The 18853-nt window shown below is 35.4% G+C and overlaps 1 protein-coding gene across 5 annotated transcripts in view; it reads right to left on the bottom strand.

Annotated features, from left to right (window-relative positions):
• The window catches only part of LOC150093195 (integrator complex subunit 4-like), a 220672-nt gene that overhangs the window by 103440 nt on the left and 98379 nt on the right, over positions 1–18853 (bottom strand). For all 5 annotated transcript variants that reach the window (XM_090413369.1, XM_090413370.1, XM_090413368.1 and 2 more), the window contains one exon: positions 12747–12889. In XM_090413369.1, the coding sequence (XP_090269495.1) occupies positions 12747–12889 (143 nt within the window). The remainder of the gene's footprint in view (positions 1–12746; positions 12890–18853) is intronic.

Raw genomic sequence — 18853 nt, 5'->3', positions numbered from 1 at the left:
AATAATTTTTACTTTGTAAATATTCTAATACAGCAAGTCCCTGACTTACACAGATTAGAGTTATGCAGATTGTACATACACAATTGCTATACTTCAACTTAGACTAGTAAGCTCCTCTATCAAGTGCCACTTTGAACATGAAAGATGACTTTCCAGGTAAGCTGATGCACAGCTCACAGGATCATTGCTATTTTGTTTGTTTCTACCTTGAGCACAAGTTCTTGTCTTGTTAGTTCACCTACGTAATACTTATTGAAGGCAAAAACCCTAAACATGTCTGAGAAATGTAAAAATTATGAGAATAAATAAATATAAGTGGTAAGAAGAGATACGTTATAACTAAAGTAGATATTATTAAACTACATGAAAAAAGGTAATAAGTTCATACATTGCACAAGCTTACAAAATGAATAATTGACTGTTAGAACTATTATAAAACATAAAGTTTGTATTATGCAGCAAATGATTTAGCCAATCACTTCTAAGAAAAAGAGGCATACTGATAGAAGAAATGGAAAAATTACTGGCAAATTTAGATTTAAGACATGCAACAATGAATGCCAATAAGTCTTATGCTTATACAAGAGAAAACTAAAGATGCTATTGCATGCTATAAACTGATTTACAAGGCTAAAAAATAAAAAGAATAAAAGAGAGAGAGAGCTGCGGTAGTATGAACTGTAAATATGCACTAGGAGAGACCTTGTATGTAATGCATACAGTATTACATTAGTGCATGCATTACATACAAGGTCTCACCTAGTGCATATTTACTGTATTACAATTTATATATGCTTTTATAGTCATATACCCAATAAAATATTCAGTAAACTTTAATTTTCTCAAAGTTTATTTTCATAAACAGAACCTTTTTAGCCCTAATTATCCTCTGAAACAAATATACTTTGACAAGCAAGCATTTGTCAAAAATGCGTTGTATTTAAGCACCATTTTGACTTATTCCAGATTTTCAACTTATGCAGAAACCTTGGAAGTGAATTAACTGCGTAAGCTGAAGACTTACTGTATAGTAAAAACAATAATAACTGTTATTATTTTACTTTCTTCTACCTCTTGAACTTGTTTGTTTCTTAGATAATAACAAAAATCTACAATTATTTATGAAGTTGGATAATTCATGGTTCAAAACATCACTCATCTCTGGAATGGGGTAGAGCATATGATTGGCTTATATGGAATATTTATGCAGCAGCTAAGGCTGCATTTATAAAATTTGATCAACCAACTAGAAGAGGGAAAGATCCAAAGATACAGTATTGTTCAAGGATACAATATGACTTTGGTCCAATCACCATTTTAATCTCTTAACATTTCACTTCTGCTTCTCGCAACCTTAGTAGCATAAATGTGACTAATATACTTACGACAATCACTCAAAATTTATACTACACTCTGCTAATAGAGGACACCAGATATTGCCACTATAGCTTCAGACAACTGAATACACTGGATCCAGAACTTCATCTATAAGTAGCAACATTCGTGGTTCCACTAAGCAGCATATACATGTCAATGCTCCACTCAATGAGGTGCCTCCCCAAATCATTGTACTATCTAAGTGTCCCTTTCACAGATATTAGAGGGATGATAACATGTCCCTGGTTCTCTCCAGATTAGAGCAAGTCTGGTATCGCTTTGTAGAGAAAATCGAGACTCTTGTAAACAATACTGACACCTCCATTGGTCTTGGGTCCAGCTCACATGGAAAACAGGGCCATTTCAAACATTCTCTCCTGTGGCATGGGGATAGGAACACATAGACTACTGGTTGCCTCATATACAAACCATCTTCTGCACACAGTGGAAGCAGATACTGATGTTCCTGTAGCTGATGTGAGGTCAGATCATAACTAATTTAGGGTAGCACTTCTGTTTCAGCAAGCAGATAAGCAGAGATAGTGGTCACCCATGTGGTTGTAGCTCATGGCCTTCCTTCACTGCATCTCAAGGATGCTGTTTGTGATTGTTCAAATGGGTTCCACTCTGTGAACCATGGAATGATTCATGCAATCATCTGGCTAGCTCTGCCCAACTTTGGCTGGCCTGTAGTCTTATGATGGTTCACTACCTGAATTCAACAGTTAAATGATGTCTTGCAGCCATATCCTAGAATGCTGCTATCACAAAATGTCTTGTTCTCACTCCAGACATGAAATAGAAAACCACTCCAAAATCCCTGCTCTCATGCCATGGCCTATTTGCATATACTGTTGACAGCACCACTCATTTGTATATGATAACCTGACTCAGCATTACCCCTCAGAGTTATAATTTTTTCTTTTTGTTCCTCAATTTATGGAAATTTAAAACAATTGATCAAAGACTAGAGACCACAATATGAGTTCTGAGAAAAACAAGTGATGTGAACAGGTGGCATTAATGGCACAACTGTATTAAAAATTAAGATATTAGGAAGGAACCTGACATTCTTAGCATTCAGGAATGTTTGAGCAGAGCTTTCTGTCATGTAGTATGGTCACTTAAACAGAATGAGGAAAGGTTATTAAAGTAGATGTCTGATGCCAGAATGGCAGGAAAAAGGTGCAGGGAAACACCAAGATGAGGACTGATGTACTTAGAAGACTGAAACATGACATTTAATAATACTGAAGCTCCAAGAGATAAACTAATTTGAAGAAAAACTGTTGATGGAAAGTTAGTGATAATGTAAACTTTTCATGCAGTACCATCATGTAATCCTATATAAACCTCTTGATTCTCTATTGTGCCATGGCATGTGAAAATGCAAGGGAGATGGATGTTGATAGTACATGGGAAGTGGTAAAGGAGTGTTTGAGGAAAGTAATGACAGACTACATACCTAGAGTGAATAGAGTAAATCAAGTGAGAGTTAAATGGATGAATATCATCATTAAACTAAAGCTGCAAAAAAAAGTAACAACCGTGGAGGAAATTCAAGAAGAAAGGCGACCAGCAGACACATGAACAGTACAAAGCACAGGCCAGAAGGGTAACCAGTATGGTAAGAAAGGCAAAAGCAGAGTATAAAGGAAATTAGCAATGCAGAGTAAAGATAATTCCAAACAGTTCTTTGGATATGCTGCAAGTAAAAGAAAGAATGTTTATGGCAGAATGATTTTAATGAGTGCTAATGTTATAGAAGTAACTGAATCAGTCAAAACAGTAGAATTACTAAGTGAACACTTTGCACGAGTATATTATCCAGGTGGAGATATTACAGTAATGAGAAAGGCAAAGACTTTTATGGGAACTGAGGTAAATGAAATGGAGGTGCATAGCATATTACAGAATCTTAATGTGAATACAGGTGCGGGACTGGATGGCATACCAGCTCGAGTTTTATATGAAGCTACTAAGGAATTGTCAGTGCCCTTGACCACATTGTTAACCTAAGTCTCAGTTAGTCCTTATGGGGGGGGGGGATGGAAAGAGAGGAAAATAGTTTCATTGCATAAAGGAGGCTCTAAGACTGATGTAACAAATTACTGACCAATCAGCATATCAGCAGTTGTTGTCAAGAGCAAAATACAGGAATGGGTTGATGGAAATGGGATACTGTATGGAGGACAACATAGGTAGAGGATGCCTCAGTAACTTACTCATGTTTTATAATACAGTGACAGCTCAGTTGGATAAAGGTAATGGGGTTTACAGTGATACTGCTGGACTTTATAAAAGCCTTTAATAGGATACAACATGGAATTTTAATCAATAAACTACAGCATATGGGGATGGATATAGGGTTGGGAGGTGGATAAGAGGGTAGTTGATGGAGAGATATCAGAGAGTAGTTTATTCAGGTGTAGAGTCCTGGTGGTGTGCCACAGGGTTCTGTTCTTGGACTGCTACTGTTTAATTTGTACATTAACAATATAGGAAAGGATCTGAGAGGAAGTGTTCAGTTGTTTGCCGATGATGCAAAGTTGGGTAGAGCACTAGTTAATACAGATGATGTTAAAATTTTGCAGGATGATTTGGATAGATTAGCAGTCTGGAAAAAGGAGAATGATATGAAAATCTGGGAAAAGATGTCAGTTTAATGTGGCAAAGTGTAAGGTTATGCATTTTGGGGTGAAAAGATTACCAGTTGTATACCACATTGGTGGAACTGTAATCAAGGAAATTGATGAAGCCAGAGATTATGGAGTATTAGTGGGTAGGGAGTTAAAGTTTAGGGTGCACATAGCAAAAGTGGTTAAAGTAGCTCATCAGATTACTTGGTTACTGAAGAGTACTTTGACGAGCAGAAAAAAGCAGATTATTATTCTTCTTTATCAAGCCTTGATAAGATCTCCATTTTGACTACTGCATGCAGATCTAGGTGCCAGGTTTCTTGGCAATGAGAAAGAGGTGGAGAGGATCCAGAGGCAATTGACCAAAATGGTAGAAGGTCTGTGGAATGAAACTTACGAGAACAGGTTGGAGATTTGTGGATTACAGAAACTGGTTGATAGGCAAAAAAAAAGGGGTGATAAGATTGAGACATACAAATTACTGAAGGGTTTTTACATGATTAATTCAGAGGAGAATTTTCAGAACAGGTCTGGTGGTGGGAGAACTTGGAAACTGGGTAAGAGTTAGTTAACCAATTATAACTAGATTTTTTTTTTTTTTTGCTTTGAGATTTGTGTATGAGTGGAATAGATTGCCAGAATCTGTTGTGGGTGCCATGACTGTGAATGAGTTCAAAGAAAAGTATGATAGATGCTGCGCAAATGTTGAACAGTACTTGAACAGCAAATGTTGAACATGATGTTTAGGGCCTCCCTCGATGAGTCTTTAGACTCATCGAGGGAGGCCTTGGAGTAGCTCGTAATAATAATAATATATCAGGAATTTGTTGATGATGTGTCAGTTATATTTAAGACCTGCCGTTCTTCACACTGAAAGGATATGATAAGTGTTCTTGTTTGTGAATATTCTCTGGAATATTACTGGAAGGTAGGACTAATTTCTTTCTCAGTTAATTTATGTCTTGTTGAAAAAAGGAATGAATTACTTGGAGCAGAATTTAAACTGATAATTCAGTAAAGGGATGAATATAATAATTTATGTACTCTGCTTCATCTACCCAGAGAGAACCAACAGTGTTTAAACTGCTTTTTCATGTAAAGCAGTTTATGATCTGCTCATTATGGGTTTATTCAGTTATTTAAATCAGTTTAGTTCAACTTACATCTTTATTTTAAAATAGTTTAAAATGAATAAAAATGTGTGAGAGTGAAATTATTATTAATAATTTACAATAACAAATACAGACTTGTGCACCTAAGTTTGCTAATGATTATGCATATAATTACTGTGAATAATATTTAATTAAATTGATATACTTGAAGCAATTCTGACTTCTTTCTGGAATAAAAATTTTAAGATACGGTTTCTTTATACCAAACTGAACACTTGAGCATGAAATTAGTAATAGCATTTCCAAAGGTTAATGCTTGGTTAGCATTGCAGCAATAAAAAGACAACAGAAAAATCATCACAACACTCAATTAAAGATCTTGGAAATATCAAGATCAAACTGCAAGTTTCTCCCAACCTTTTAGTGGCTTGTGTCCAGAGGTTGGTAATATGGGCCTAGGAGATCTGCAATGGATTGAGAGTGGTAGAATTCATACTGAAAGTCATTATTTGGTTGGTGTGTGTGTGTGTGTGTGTTGGACTTCATGAAGAAACTGCTAGATTACTTTTTTCATTATTTCTGAGAGAACCAAGGTGAGGAACACTGATATGATAACTTATTGGTAGATTTATCACTCCCCCCCCTTTTTTTTCATTTTGAGTGGGCTGAATAATAGGCTTGATTTCACGTTAAACAGTGAAGCACTATAGAAATGACAAAGGAAAGGTTAATTCTGGAGCATGTTTTGAACGCAAAATTGTAAAAAGGGGGAAATAAAATCAGAACCAAAAGACCTCTTTATATATGTTGTCCAGGATTCTTCTGACACTTTTCTGGCAAAAGATCAGGGGAGACAGGTGGGCAGTTAAATAGTATCATGGAATGATTTGTTTTTGTTATCTATGCAAGAGTTGGAAGACATGGGTATTTGTACAAAAACAATGACATGATGTCAGCTTATCTTTGGGTAATATTATGATGGTATCATCTGAATTGAATGGCTTTGGTAAGAGATTGAAAGGCATGATTACCATGCATTCAGTCTCTTTTTATTTCACAGTTGGAATTAAGTTAGTTGGTGTTGTTTTTTGGGAAGCTGGATTTTTTTTTTTTTATCTCAAGCCACTTGCGACATGCTGAATGTTTTTTTAAGACTGTCCAATAAGGCAGTATTGGACTGCTTTAGCACATTTACTGGAAAACCATGACTTGGACTGAGAGTGGTAGAATTCATACAGGTAGTCATTTGGTCCAGGTGAGGAACACTGATATGGAGATTTAATGAATGGGGACAAAGCCCTTGTTCCAACAAGAACTGCTTCAATGATTTTAGCCAGGCAGGTGTCTGCACTAAGAGAAAACAGAAATCAGACATTGAGAAGGGCAGAATAAGAGGTTATGGCTCATCTACCAAGAAGAGAGAACATGCATGATATACAAGGATGACTGATTAAGGACTTAACCCAAATTGTCCATATATCCTCCTGACTAATTCTGGAGGATATATGGACAATTTGGGTTAAGTCATTACTATTAGCAAATAAATACTTCAAAATCTCTTCTGGCTTGGCCAGAATTGGGAAAGGGATGCTAGCTCTAGTTAATGAATAATGAAACCCACAAAGAAGAATTCCTCACTGTATGCTAGTTCAAGTGCAGAAAATTAGGCTTCTGTGATAAAAATTTGAAAGGAATTTTTAAACCAGAGCAAATAGCAATAATAATAAAAAGATTTCCAGATTGGTATTCTTTGAAATAGGATTCAAAAATTACAGCTGAAGTTCTGATAAAAACCAAAGATCAAGTTTGGATGTCTGAAAGTGGTGGTATGCATCATTATATTTAGGCAGCTAATGTTGATATTATTATTATTTTTTTTTATATATATTTTGGTATTATGTTTTGGCAAATACAATATTAAAGCATAAAATGGTACTGAAGGACAAAAGTTACAGAGTAGAGCTATGTTGTGAGGGAAGTGAAAGAGTCACAGTATATTCCATTCCATACCAAGAGCAGAGCACCCAATTTCCAAGTCATAATAAACTTATTTTCACATAATTACCAATTCAAGCTCCAAAGGTAGTTGAGTGGATGGTTTGTTGTTTTACTACCAACAGGCTGTGCATTCCAATTATACTGTAGTTTAAGTGTTTGTGAATGCTTCTGGGAAGGAGATAATTTTCAATGCTTCATTTCATAATACCACAACCACCATCCTTAACACTAAACCTGAAATAGCTTGAAAAGACAATGTTTAGTCTAGTCTACAAAAGAGTTCCTGTTTATCTAAACTTATCCATCCATGGTATGAACATACTACAGATATTTAACCTTCCACAGGTGGGGGGGGGGTATCATAAAAACTGTTTGGCACACAAAATTGTTCTGCTGTAACGAGCAGATTACTAGATAATTTGGAATGAACTAATGCCTAATAGTAACAAAACTTGTGGATAACATTTATCAAACTTGAATCAGTCCAGAGATGACATAAAAAAATATCACTTAACACATCTCTTGGAAGCTTCTTAAAAGACTGAAATCATGGAAATAAGATAATTCTTAATGATCTCCACATAATGAAACAAACTGAACACCAATCTTACTGGTAACCAAAACTTCAAATATATCATATTCTCTGAAAGTATTAATATGTAGGAATATTTTTCTATGTTAGAAAAAAAGTAACACACTATCATATCTCTAATAATAATAATAATAATAATAAAAAAAAAAAAACTCTGAGAAATGTATGACTTTTGTCATATACTCTTTTAATCCAGTTTATTTATTTTTTTTTTGTGACTCCTATCAAAAAAAAGTTGCAAACCTACAGTACATTAGTAGCAGCAGGCTAGGGATTGCTTTATAAATATTTTTATATTTTGTATTATTATTACGACACCTCCAAGGAGCCCAAAGACTCATTGAGAGAGGGCACCTACTCTACAACTCTCTGTCTCTCCACCATTCAGTCCACCAACTAGAGCGAATCATAACTACCATCATCATCTACACAAATGCCACCTACTGTCCACTTCCACCACTAATATTTTCACAGATAATCACAAACATCCATGCCCATGGCAGGTTTCAAACATACAGCCTTTTACTGGAGACAAGATATGCTAACCACTCGGCCGGCATATTTGTTATTAGTTTTTATATAATCCAGAAACCCTGCTCTAGGAAACTAAACATGGAACTTTTTCAAGCTGCTCTAGACCTCCAATAAGTAGAGCTGGTGGTTTCCCACTAGGCTATGCAACCTTAAAAACCATCATCAAATTCCTTTGTAATTATGAAAAATTTACATAATTACAAACTTCCTATCTACAATTTTCCTCCAAATCAGTCTATTACTTGTCAAGACTGCAATATTATCATTATCAGATCTTATATTTCTATCGTCTAAGGCACATTGTACCGTATCAATCTACCTATATCTTGGTCTTCCTCTGGGTCGTTTTTCTGCCAACCTGGCAGAGAACACTTGTTTTGCTAATCTTTCCTCACCCATTCTGTTTAAGTGACCATACCACCTGAGATTAGCTCTACTAACACATTCCTGGATGCCGACAATGTCAAGTCCTTTCCTAATATCCTCGTTTTTAATATGATATTGCCATTGATGCCATCTGTTCACGCCTCTAATCTTTCTCAGGACTCTGATATCTGCGGTCTCCAGTCTTTGGTCAAGTGTTTTACTTATGACCCAGCTCTCAGATCCATAAGTTAAAACTGGTTTGAACACTGCCTTGTATACAGCTAATTTAGTGTTCCGACTAATTTCCCTCTTATTCCATATGAATTTATTCAATTGACTTCCTACCATACCAGCTTTGTTGATTCTGTTGTCTATTTCCATATTTAATTTGCCATATTCACTAAATATCGTGGCTAAGTAGCTGAAATTTTTCACTTGTTCAACAGGTTCCCGTTCACAACACAGTTGACATTTTCAACAATTCTACCTATTTTCATTGTCTTTGTCTTTTTAATGCTGACCTTCATACCATATCTATTACAACAGTTATTCAATTTAGTCTGGGAATCTTGCAAACTTGCAGCGGATTTATTCAGAAGTATAACATCGTCAGCATAAAGCAAAGAGCTGCCATTAACATCTCCAATTCTGATATCATGTTTAATACCACTTTCCTTCATAATGTGATCCATATAGATAATGCATAACAGAGAGGAAAATGTACAACCTTGTCTCACAAGATTTAAACATTAAACCATCTTCCAGTACATCCTTCAATTCTAACTGCCGACTTATAACTCAAATACAGACTAAATATTGCTTGATATAATGTCCCATTGACACCATACAACTGTAGCGTATTGAATAGCTTCTCTTTTGGCACCTTGTCATATGCCTTTTCCAGATCGACAAAACTTAAATACTGATCTTTGTTATATTCCCATGCTTTCTCGACTATTTGTCATAAAGTGAAGATCTGATCCTGACAGCCTCTATTTGGCCTGAATCCAGCTTGTTCTTCACCAAGCTTTTTTTCCACAATTCTTCTCAACCGTTTTTCAATTATACTTGCATAGATCTTGCCAAGAACACTCAGTAGGGAAATACCTCTGTAATTTTCACATTCAGTTTTAATTCCCTTTTTATATATGGGCACTATTAGAGCTCTACTCCAATCATCGGGAATTCATCCCTCTGTCCAGGCATTCTGAACTATGCAGTGCAGCCACTGTAAGACTTTTATACCACCATACTTCAGCATTTCTGGTCGAATATCATCTACTCCTGCTGCCTTTCCACATTTCAAGCCTTTGATGGCTTTTTCTACTTCAAGAATGGATATGTATTCTTGACTGTATGCCTGTTGAGTGTTTTTTTACCACTGTGCTATTACTGCTTGTTTCATTTAGCAATTTTTCGAAGTAATTATTCCATACTTGAAGGATATCTTTTTCTCCTGTTTTCATGTCACCTTTATCATCTCTAACTCCTTTTAGTGCACTCTTTCCTCCATTTCTAAGCTTCTTCAATAACCTCCAGAATATCTTACCACCTTCTTTATATTTATTTTCTATGTTTTTCCCAAAGTCCGCCCATGACTTTTGTTTAGCTAGTTTTACACAGTGTTTAGCTTTCTTACACTTGTCTGTGTATTCTCTAAGAGGAAAAGCTGACTTATTTGCCAGGAACTTTTGATATGATTTCTTCTTTTCCTTCACTGCCTGTTTAACTTCCTGTGTCCACCAGGGAGTTCTGATTTTTCTATCCTTGCAGACAACCTCACCACATGCCTCTCTGGCTGAATCAATCAGTGTTTTCTTCAAGGCTTGGTTGCTGTTCTCCAACTCTTTCATTTTTTCTTCAATAATCTTTGTGTATTTTTGTCTACAGTTCACATCTGAGAGCTGCTCAACTTTTATTCGCTTTAAAACATTCTTACATGTTATTCTTTTCAATATGAAATTCAATTTTATCCTGCTCCAGACTAAATAGTGATCGCTTCCAATTTCAAATCCTCTGTACACTCTGGTGTCCTGCACCAGGGAGAAAACATCACTAACAACAATATAGTCAATGAGACTTTTCTTATTCCTAGCCTCTTCTCTCCATGTGAATTTGTGCACATTTTTATGTTGGAACATGGTGTTAGTAATAACCAGTCCATGTCCTGAGCAGAAATCCAATAGGTATTTGCCATTATTATTAGCTTTGCTCTTTTCTACAAATTTTCCCAAAATATTTTTGTATGTCTGACAATCATTTCCTACTCTGCTATTCAGATCCCCAACAAGGACCAACTTTTCCTTTTTCACTGTGTCAGTTGTGTTTTCTAAAGCATCAAAAAATTCCTCCTTCTATCTTAGTAGAACCTTCTGTGGGACCATAGGCACAAATATGTTTCATTGTCCAGTTCCCCATTCTCATATTTGCCCACATTACTCTACTTGAGACTGCCTGCCATTCAAGAAGATTAGCATCGTATTTTGTGTTGAATACTATGGCTACTCTTTCTTTTCCTTGATTGTCATTGCCTGAATATAACATTTTGTATTTATTGCTCAGAAAGATCTCACCAGTTTTGGTCTTTTTTGTTTCAGTCACCCCTATTATGTCGATCTGGTACTTATCTAATTCCTCAGCTAGCTCCATTTCTTTGCCATTCAAGCTTCTTATGTTGATAGTACCGATCTTTAACTCTGGTGATGTTCAGTTGGGTTTGTTTTCAGATTTGTTCCAGTAGCTGACTTTTCGCTGTTCGCCCTGATTCCCTGGCGAAAACAACGAGGGCCTTGTTTAATCGGGCGACGCTCCCAGCCGGCATGAAATTTTGTCATGTTGTACTATCATATTTTATTTTGGTTTAAGAATACAATTTGGTCGACCAAATCCCAAATTGCCAGCCCATCCTCGTTCGTTCAGTTCATCCAGGTAGATACCCAACAGGGTGCACCAGGAGAAGGTGAGGATTGGACATTAGGTTAGAAGCCCTGGTCGGTTCTCTGCATTCCTTTAAAGGCTATGTGGAGGTCTCCTCTCAGTTATACAGCTTTGACCCTTTAGCACCCTACCTTAAAAAAAAAAAAAAAAAAATGCCAGGATTCATACCCACAACCTGTTGATTGGAGAGCATCACATTAACCACTCAGCCAAACAGGCCAGCTTATATTATACATAAGCAAATGTACAATTGTAATAGAGATATGCATGCAAAGTAACTTCACAGCTGTACATTAACTGAACCATTTTACAAACTGCATAAGTATATATTATATGAAACTTTTGTTTTTTGAAACCTTGTCTACCTGAATAGCAAATAATTTCTAGATTCTGGTTTGAGAGATTTTTTTTTAAAATTCAGCATTTATTTATTTTTTTAGTAAAAAGAAAAATCATGCCAAACTTATATGCTCTAATAATTCCATTTTGGTTGGATGGAATTAAATAAAATTGGGGGGGGGGGGGGGGGGGGGGGGTTTGGAATTAAATAAAATGTCACAGAACACTGTGAATTTCTTTAGAATAGTATTGTAACTATGAACGTTTGGCCATGACTTTTTTTGGTAATTTGTTATAGTGAATGAGTTTGTTATTGTAATGTTTACTATAGTGGGAACTGACCATCTTTGATATCATTGATTATTACATAAAAAACTACAGTCACTTTGGTTGAAGGACTACAGTAATTTCTTGTCTTGTGATATACAGTTTTATATCATTTCAAATCATATTGTCTAAAAAAAAAGGGATCCAATTTAAACCAAAAATTGTGAAGATGCAACAAATTTCAATAGAGATCCTAGATATCAAATTTCATTATATTCCAACCAACCAGAGTAAAGTTATTATCTTATATCATTCTGAATCATTTTGCATACTAAACACGATCCAACTTTCAGATAAGCTGATTTAAACAATAACTGCTCAAGCCACTGACATTTCAGCTAGAACGCTGATGCTATGTAGAACAGTTGATGGATAAAACAATTTAACACGTGTTTGTAAATTTTGCAAAATGTGCCCAATAACATAGTGCTCTTTCATCTGCATTACATTACAGATAAAATCAGAAATAAGGAACATTTACATGAGATTAAGAAAATGGTAATTATCAATTTCTATTTAGCTTACCTCCATATTGACCTTTTATCTTGTGGATACCGTTTCATATTTTCTAATAAGTTATCAAAACAAGCTTTCAGTCCAGTCTTTGTTGAAAGATGACAGTTTCCTAAAATCTCATGTAAAGCTTCTCTAATATCCATAGAATAATCCTATAATTAATCACAAAAATAGAAAGAAAGAAATTTTGTTGTAGGATTATTATATGAGAGCATATCAGATTAGTAAACATAGGAAATAATACTAAAAAATTCTGAGGAATGGCATTTATTTTGATAAAATTTGAACAGATTGTCTTTTCATAATAAACTCGAGTGACTTTACCAGAAAGTTAGTTGAATATTTAGAGATATTCATTTAATTCAAATTCATCTTAAAAACAGACAGGTTGATGTTTCTCATGAAAGGATGCAAATCCCACAGGTTGAGCAAAGTGTTAGATAAGTTGAGAATCTGCTCTAAAAACAACATAAGTGGCCTTCAGTAAACATAGTGGTATTATTTTGTTGAACAATAAACTTCATCTTTGTGTTCATTTCAAAAATGAAATAAAAATAAATAAACTCAAGTTTATTTTTATTTCATTTTTGGCAACTTTCCTCTCCTTCTTTGGAAATTATTAAATTTACAAAACAGGAGAAATAGAAGAATATTTAGGAATATGATAGGGAATTTGAGGCTATAATGCAAGCTTATCATACTTATTAGTTTCAGCCATGTTCATGTACTATATAATAAGTTTCACAGAGTAAAAACTAGTATCCAGGAAGGGAAAACCCAGCAGATGTTTGAGACCAACTAACTGCCCTTCATTTGAAAAGCCAATATACATATTCCTTTGCATTTTGAACAGGTTCAAACCTAGATCTTTCCAACTGAGGGAAACATTACTCTGGATGCAACATGAAGATATCACCAAAGATGGAAAAAGTTTTACAAATAGCCATTCAGATTCAAGTCTACTGCTTACTGATGGTAAAATAAAGGTATACAAAATTAATACAGTAATCTACCATCTATCTGACCTTCAAATTAAGTGATCCTTGCATGTCTCACCAAACTTTTGGTAGAGTACCATGCAACTGTACTTCAATTATCAGAACTTAATGTTCTGTGCAATGTACCCTCTGATTGTAAAAGGCCAAAGTTCGATTCTTGCTGTGATGATAGGAATCTTTATATGGGTTTTTTCAATGAAAGTTGAGTTAGCAGATCTCATACAGAGGTAGCAGGGTCTTTTCTCCTGGAAAATTATGGTTTCATCCTGCATACAGACAAATCAGGCCATGAGAACACACGCAATTTACAGAAAAAAAAAAAAAAAAAACACTAGTGGTAGTGGTGAGTGCCGTTGTGTGTGGATGATGATGGTAGTTCCAGAGTACCATCATCATCATCAGTCCAATGAGTCCTTGGACTAATTGGAGGTGTTATGTAACAATAATAAATAAGTTAATAGGAGATCCATACAGTGATTAGTGGTGCTGTACCATGGTTGAAGAAATTTTTTTTTTTATTATTAACCCTCTCATACATAAGGGCCTCGTATGAGGACACATATATTTTCCCTCATAATAATTATTCATTCATAATTTAGTGCTACTGTATGCATGTAATCCTCATCTAGGGAGACCAGTGTTCTTAGAAACCACACCAGATGGCAGGAGTTTCAATAGAGTAACAGGAATACCAATCTCTTTGCAGTGCATGGTAGTATCAAGGAGGAAGTAAAAAGCTGCTGTTTTGTTGTTTTGAATTTGGTGATTTTACGAATCTTCTGGAAAGGTTAGTATGATTTTATATATTGTTATACCTTGTAGATGAAGTGTGAATATTTAATTTGTTCATGTTTATTACTATATTCATAAAGTAAACTTGAAAACAACCTGTCCTCACATGAGGACAATATGTTTATAAGGTAATCTATGCAGCAAATAGTTTGAGGTTAGAAAGTTCTTGTACAAGATTTTTTTATAATTTTATTTATTTTATTTTATTTATAAAATAATTTTATTTATTTATTTATATAAATGAATAGTAAGTGTGTTAATTGGCATCATCATCTGTTTTTACAGATGGATAATCAAAAGCCAGGTCCATCAGACATAAAAAAAGGCCTATTACCACAAGAGACTTACCGAAGAGGAGATTGAAAACCTGTTGGAGGAATCTGAAGATGGTTTGAAGCTGAGTGATTCTGATGATGATCCTACATACCAGCAGCCACAAAACGATCCTACAGAGAGTGACAGTTCAAGTGAAGACAGTGATGTTCAGTGTACTTCCCCTGTTGGTCAGACTCACAACGTTCAAAGTCCAGCTGTTGCTGGTCATATGCCATTGCGGAGACAACCAGCGTGGTTTAGTGAGAAAGATAATCCCTTTGGTGGCACTGAACCACAGTTAAGAGGAAAACACCAATTCCAAGTTTACATCTTGGAATTGTACTTGTCATGACATACATAAAATACTCACATGTAAGACAGAATTGGTCTTCTGAACATGGTCTGTGCATGGATGTTATAGCTGATGCTATGTCAGTGAACAGATGCTAGGACATAAGGTGATATTTGCATTTTATTGATTCAGACAGAGAGAATAAGACTGTTCTTGATTTACATAGTTCTACTACAAATTCTAATTGTTCAACAATTAGAATTTTTTTGTATGTGTACTAAGTAATCCAAATTTTGATCATTCATGCAGTGTTTCAGCAAAATATAAATTGTTTATAATCTGTTTTGTCATATTTGTAATGTCTTTCAATGAAAATAAATTCCTTAGTCTAAGTCATTTCCACAGAAATATGTCTGTAGTCTGTTGGAATTAGTGCATGATGTCCTCAGATGAGGACATCATATTTTACATGTACAGGACATAAATTTAGCAAAATTAATGAATTCATGGTAATACTGTAAGATTAAATGGTACTGTACCATGCCATTATAATTTTTATAAATGAATATAAAAATTCATGCATGAGAGGGTTAAATAAAAAATATTTTATTTTGTCCAGTCTGCAGCTACTTGCTAACTAGCAAAATGGGCGAGTGGGCAAGCATATTTGTCGAGCCCTGTTTAGAAGCTTGATTGATTATGTTATTTTATTATCTATATCCATTTAATCTGCCATCTTCACTTAAACATGGGACCTAAATAGCAGAAATATTTTACTTATCCTACAGGTTATCCAAATGCTGATAATATTTTCCATTCTTCTGCCTACTTTACCTGTTTTTGCTTTTTTTTATTGCCGATTTTCATGCAAAATTGTTACGTCAGTTATATATTAGCATATTTGCATCAAGTGAAGAGCTGAGGTAAATATCTAGAATTCGGATAGAGATTTAATGCCTTTTCACAACGTGGTCCATATATATGAATACGATCAGAGTCAGCATTGTCTTTCATATACATATAAAACCTAGATATAAATCAGCAGTTAGAATTGAAGATCCACAAGAAGATGGTTTGATTTAAAATCATCAAACCATCTTCTTGTGGATCTTCAATTCTAACTGCTGATTTAAATCTAGGTTTTATATAACATATTTTGTATAATATTCAATTTACAAAATATAACTGCAGTGTTTTATATAAACAAAGAGAGCAAATAATCTTGCCAGTGAAATAAAAAGATGCAAACAAATCAACAAACGCATCTCTAAATATCAAGACCTCACTTGACTCATCAAACCTCACAAATCCAGCCAGCACAACACAGGATTGAAAGCACCAGCCACAGGATCCAGTTGGAAAACACCAAACTGTTACATAGATTTATGTATAAACATGAATGTTTATATAAAGAAAGTGCTGAATCCCCACTTCATTGGCCTAACCTCAATGTAATAACTGCCTCACCATTCCTAAAGTGTCATTCTCAACTGTATCAAATAAATTTGTAATCTCTATATTTTAATTAATTTTCAGCCCAACAGTTTTAACCTATGAACATGCAATCACATACAGCGTGGGATTCAAATTTAATGCATGCGCTCTACTGTTTCGTTATTCAAATTCCTTATTGTTGTTCACTATTTGCACTGATCATGTCTTATGATACGTAAGATGAAATATCTGCATAATAAATTGAATTTTTACTGTGGTACACATCATCATCATCAAATTCCTGCCATGTACCCTCAAGGGGTGTACAGGATATGATAGTACTACATGAAAAAAAATTACATCATTATTATTATATCTGTGGTACACAATTGATTTCAAATTTTCTGAGAACATTTCTATATGTCTGGTATTCCTTTTATATTTTGTTTAGATTTCCAACAAAAACTAGCTTTTCCTTGTTAGATACCCTATCTAATGACCTGAAAGTTCTCTACTTCTTCCTTTCTAGTGCCTTCTGTGAGACCACAGACAAAATGAGTCTCATTTTACAACTTCCCATTTTGAAATCTGTCTCCATCATGCTATTTGAATTTGTTTACCATTCTAGTTTGTCAGTGCATTTAGCAGTGAATACTGCAACTATTCCTTTCTCTGATCGCTACTGTCAGAATATACCATCTTTTAGTTAATATTAGCAATATTTCACCTGTTTTAGTAGTTTTTTTTTTTTTTTTGTCTTAGTTAACACCAATGCATTGGGTGGTACTTCTTTAATTCTTTCACTAGTTCCATTGATATTTCTTACATACTTGGGTACTTATCTTCAAGGCTGCTGAGGTTGAGTTTTCTTTTTTGCTCAAGACAATCCACTTTTGACCTGTTAGTAATCTTACACAAATTCTATATCCATCCAAAATTTTTACAGGTGTTATGCCAAAACCTTCCTAAAAGTTCTTGATAATCTCCAGAGAATAGCATTCAGTTAACTGACAGCTCTCCTCTACTTCTCTCTCTCTCTCTCACACACACACCCAAACAGATTCATTCAAGTTGCTTTCTCATATTTCTTCCTGTTTCATGCTTATGCCTTTTCCTTGCTGAACTGGCTTCAGTTATATGTCTACTTTTTTAAAGCTTATAAAAAATTAAATAGCTGCTCTCACCATCATTTCATAGTCCAACTTCAGATCAATCATGATAACCTCTCTTTTATGTCATCTCCTTCTGTCCTCATTAAAGACTTCCTCCTGCAGTATCCAGAGCACTCCTGCCTGCCCTTGAAAATCTGAGGGAGAGAGAAAATGTGATTTTCATTCCGGAGCATACCTGCAGCAGGTCTCCAAGGTGAACAGCCTCTAATCAATAGAGTGATGTTTGTAAGACTAATCTGTAACTTCGGGACAAGGATTGGCTCTGAGGATTGGGCCGATCAAGATGGATGGAGTCCAAAGCAGGTATGGCACTGCATCAGGACTGGGCAAAACTGTTCAGTGATGGAATGGTTGAGCCCAGACCAGCGTGGGGGCCTTCTTGTGAAATGCCGGATGGCCTGTCTGGTGCACTGGCTGGCAACTAACAGCAAACTCAGAACCTGCATGGACCAGGGGAATCCAAATGTCTAATTAAATCAAAGAATTGCAATGGCCATTGAGAGGTGTTGATCAATCAAGATCGAGGTGATCAGTGGGAGCGAATGTGACTCTCACTGAGGTGGACACTTTTCTAGATGTTGAATGGAGCTGTTTTAGTTCTGCTGGTTTGAAAACTCCTGTCTGAAAAGCAGATCCAGCATGCCTCTCTTTAGAAAGGATCCCGTAGAGAGAGAGAGAGAGAATGCCAAGTGCTACTCTTAGAAGCATGGGAACTTGCCACCCCACACTATGCACCTACATGCTGAACACAGGTAAATGGTTTTCTAGCTATGACATCATTAGACCTGTGAGGAGGAGGTGTACTCTGGTAAAACTACACCTACCCCAGCACAGCAACTGTTGGGAACCTTATCTGACTCTCTAGCAATGGTGGACTCAATGGATTGGGTTGGTGGCTTTGAAGGGGCAAACCTGATGACTCTACCAATGACAAGTTGCAAATGTAGCCTGCTTTTAAGCTATAGATTATCTATTAGAGCATGCTCAACAGGTGATAGGTTAGGACAGGTAGTTAAGTTAGTATGTACGTTAGCTATATGTGTTAGGGTATAGACTGATGTGCCTGGTCAAATATCAGATTAAGGTGAGCGTTCAGCTGGCTGAATCTGCAGC

Source organism: Typopeltis vanoorti, chromosome 24 (assembly GCF_054136105.1).
Source record: "Typopeltis vanoorti isolate ZY-2024b chromosome 24, IOZ_Tvanoo_1.0, whole genome shotgun sequence".
Classification (NCBI taxonomy): Eukaryota; Metazoa; Arthropoda; class Arachnida; order Uropygi; family Thelyphonidae; genus Typopeltis; species Typopeltis vanoorti.
The sequence above is the reverse complement of the archived record's forward strand: the minus strand, read 5'-3'. Positions and strand labels throughout refer to the sequence as shown.